This window comes from Lolium rigidum, chromosome 6 (assembly GCF_022539505.1).
Source record: "Lolium rigidum isolate FL_2022 chromosome 6, APGP_CSIRO_Lrig_0.1, whole genome shotgun sequence".
NCBI classification, from domain to species: Eukaryota; Viridiplantae; Streptophyta; class Magnoliopsida; order Poales; family Poaceae; genus Lolium; species Lolium rigidum.
In genome coordinates this window covers 102,280,027-102,282,347 of record NC_061513.1, presented here as the reverse complement: position 1 = coordinate 102,282,347, position 2,321 = coordinate 102,280,027, and the positions used below count along the sequence as shown (strand labels likewise).

Here is a 2,321-nt window from a genome sequence, read left to right as displayed (position 1 = left end):
CGTACCTTCAAAAATATTTAGACACTAAATTTGATTGCTCCGTGTTCATTACAGTAAATGTACTGGAAAATATATCAAATGGTACTCTATTAATGTTCATTTTTGGTACCACAATTAATTTCTTCTAAAGAAAGTATAGCACTACTATTAATGAAAATAAAAGACAATAATGGAGTACCAAAAATTAGAACAAGAAGATAACCAGGGGAGCGTGCGTTGGGCAGGCTATATATAGCTGTGGCTGCCACCTCTCCCTCACAACTCACAGCTCGCAAGGTAGTAGCTTTGAGTCTATCTGCCACGGGCCAAGTCGAGTAGGTCTTCTCGTCCTCGTCAACTTCGAAGATGTCGCAGAGGCCGGGGAGGCACCAGAGGAGGGCGTCGCAGAGCGTCTTCTCGCTGCCGGAGAACTTCGCCAGCCTCGACGACGTGCCGGCGGACGGCGGCGAGCAGCGGAAGCCCGCGGCGGCGGACGCCTCGTCCGAGCAGCAGCCGGCGAGGCCGGCCGGTGGGCGCCACCGCAGGACCATGTCGATGGCCGTCACCGCCTCCAGGGACCTGGACATGATCGCCGAGGACATCGGCAACTACAAGTACGGTGCTTGATTAGTGAGTATATATGTGCTCGGTAGTCCATGCCGGTGCGTACCGTTCGTACCAATCGTACGTACGCGTTCGTCTCCGGTGGTGGAGTCTTGGGTTAGGTGCATTTGTGCAGAGCAGGCGTGTCGTTCTCTCGAGTCTGGCGTTCCTGTTCCGTACGCCGTTTGGTTGTTATTTCTCTGCTGTCTTTGTCCTGCTTGTCTGAACTTGTACTTCTTTCATGTCTTAAAATCAGAGTAAAGAAATGTCGAGGTTACAAATTTGCAATTATTCCCCACATTACTATGGGGCATCTGGTGTGCTGCGCATCTCTTTGGGTTATCGTGAGCAATACTTAGGACGGTTTCACAGAATTTTTCGCTATTAAAGGATGACATATATTTGTACTCCATCTGATTTATAATAACTGTTTAAAATGGCTATATCTACGCACTAAAAACATTTAGATACGTCATTTTTTAGGTAATTATTTCTAATCGGAGGGAGTATAAACTCTGTATGTTATCTGAATCCGCTGCAAATGGGGTTTCATTTGGACTCGTTTATCAAAAAGTGACCATACATTATTTTTGGTAAAATCCTATAATAGCAAAGTTTTTGCCACAAAATAGGTAGCCGGAAGAACAGGTTAACCGAAAAGAACAACCAGGGAAGAAACAGAGAAGGAAAATAGCAAATATCGTAAATATAAGGAGACAAATAAGAACAACCTAGGCCCTAGAAGAAGAAAAAAACAATCAAATAATCTCCCCTTCGGCTCCTGCGGCAGGCCTGAACCCCCTCTGTCGTGGATCTGGAATGGCTCCGGGCTCCGGCATTCCAGCGGCCGCACTTACCAGGGTCTCAGCTTAATTTACCCTCACCATAGCCCAACCGGTAGATACTTGTCGGGGGGAAGACCCCGGGTAGGGCAATGGACGCAGAGCAGCCGGCTGGCCACTGGCCGGCTCGCGGCAAAGGCCGGCTGAGGAGCAGCCGGCTGGCGCCGTGGCCGGCTGGTCCGGAAGCCGGCCGGCTCGAGGTCCTAGTCGGCCCGGCTACGGCCACCAATGCCGTAGCCGGGCCGGCTTCTACAAGCCATATCCGACCGGGGGTCTCGTACCTCGACCGACTCGAGGCCGGCGAGTCTTGCACTCGGAAGGAACCGGGTTGGTGATCCGGGTTCCCAAAGTCCACGCTGACTTCATCTTCCGTAAAGCGCGGGGCACTGTGGAGCAATAGTGCCACGCGCCGGACAGGCCATCATGGCTTACGACGCGCCGTACGGGCTACAGTGGCTGACGGCGACAGGGACGCTTCCTCTCCATACCGCTGACCGTGGCAGCCGGATGGGACAAAGCCATGACGCCTCAACGGCTCCCGACGTCACCGCCGGGAAGGAGCGGAAGCCGAAGCCGGCCAAGCCGGCTAGTAGACTATAGGGTCTTATATGTAAAGTGCCGGTGCCTATATAAACCGCACTACCCCCTCTCGTGCAGGGACGATCGATCATTTACTGCTTTCACCCACCTACAGAGCTGCCCTGTAAGAGAGACCATCGTCTCCCTTAGCCTCTCAGGGCCAGCCGGACACAGCTCTAGGAGCACCATTGTACTGTGTGATATCATATACACTCTAGCAGGAGTAGAGGTTTTACCTCCACCGGAGGGCCTCGAACCTCGGGTACGTCGCCGTGTCGCTCGTGTCCATACCCGCTTCCGGATACCGCCGTGAGATCT

General features: G+C 52.6%; 1 protein-coding gene across 1 annotated transcript; it reads left to right on the top strand.

Annotated features, from left to right (window-relative positions):
* The first annotated feature begins 345 nt into the window (after positions 1–345).
* Positions 346–606, top strand: LOC124660118. Its single transcript, XM_047197909.1, has one exon. It carries the CDS (start codon positions 346–348, stop codon positions 604–606), a length of 261 nt encoding a protein of 86 aa, XP_047053865.1.
* The last annotated feature ends 1,715 nt before the right edge of the window (positions 607–2,321 follow it).

What these genes read in the sequence shown, in the direction of transcription:
- LOC124660118 (XM_047197909.1), top strand. Translation starts at nt 346, where the DNA reads ATGTCGCAGAGGCCGGGGAGGCACCAGAGGAGGGCGTCGCAGAGCGTC.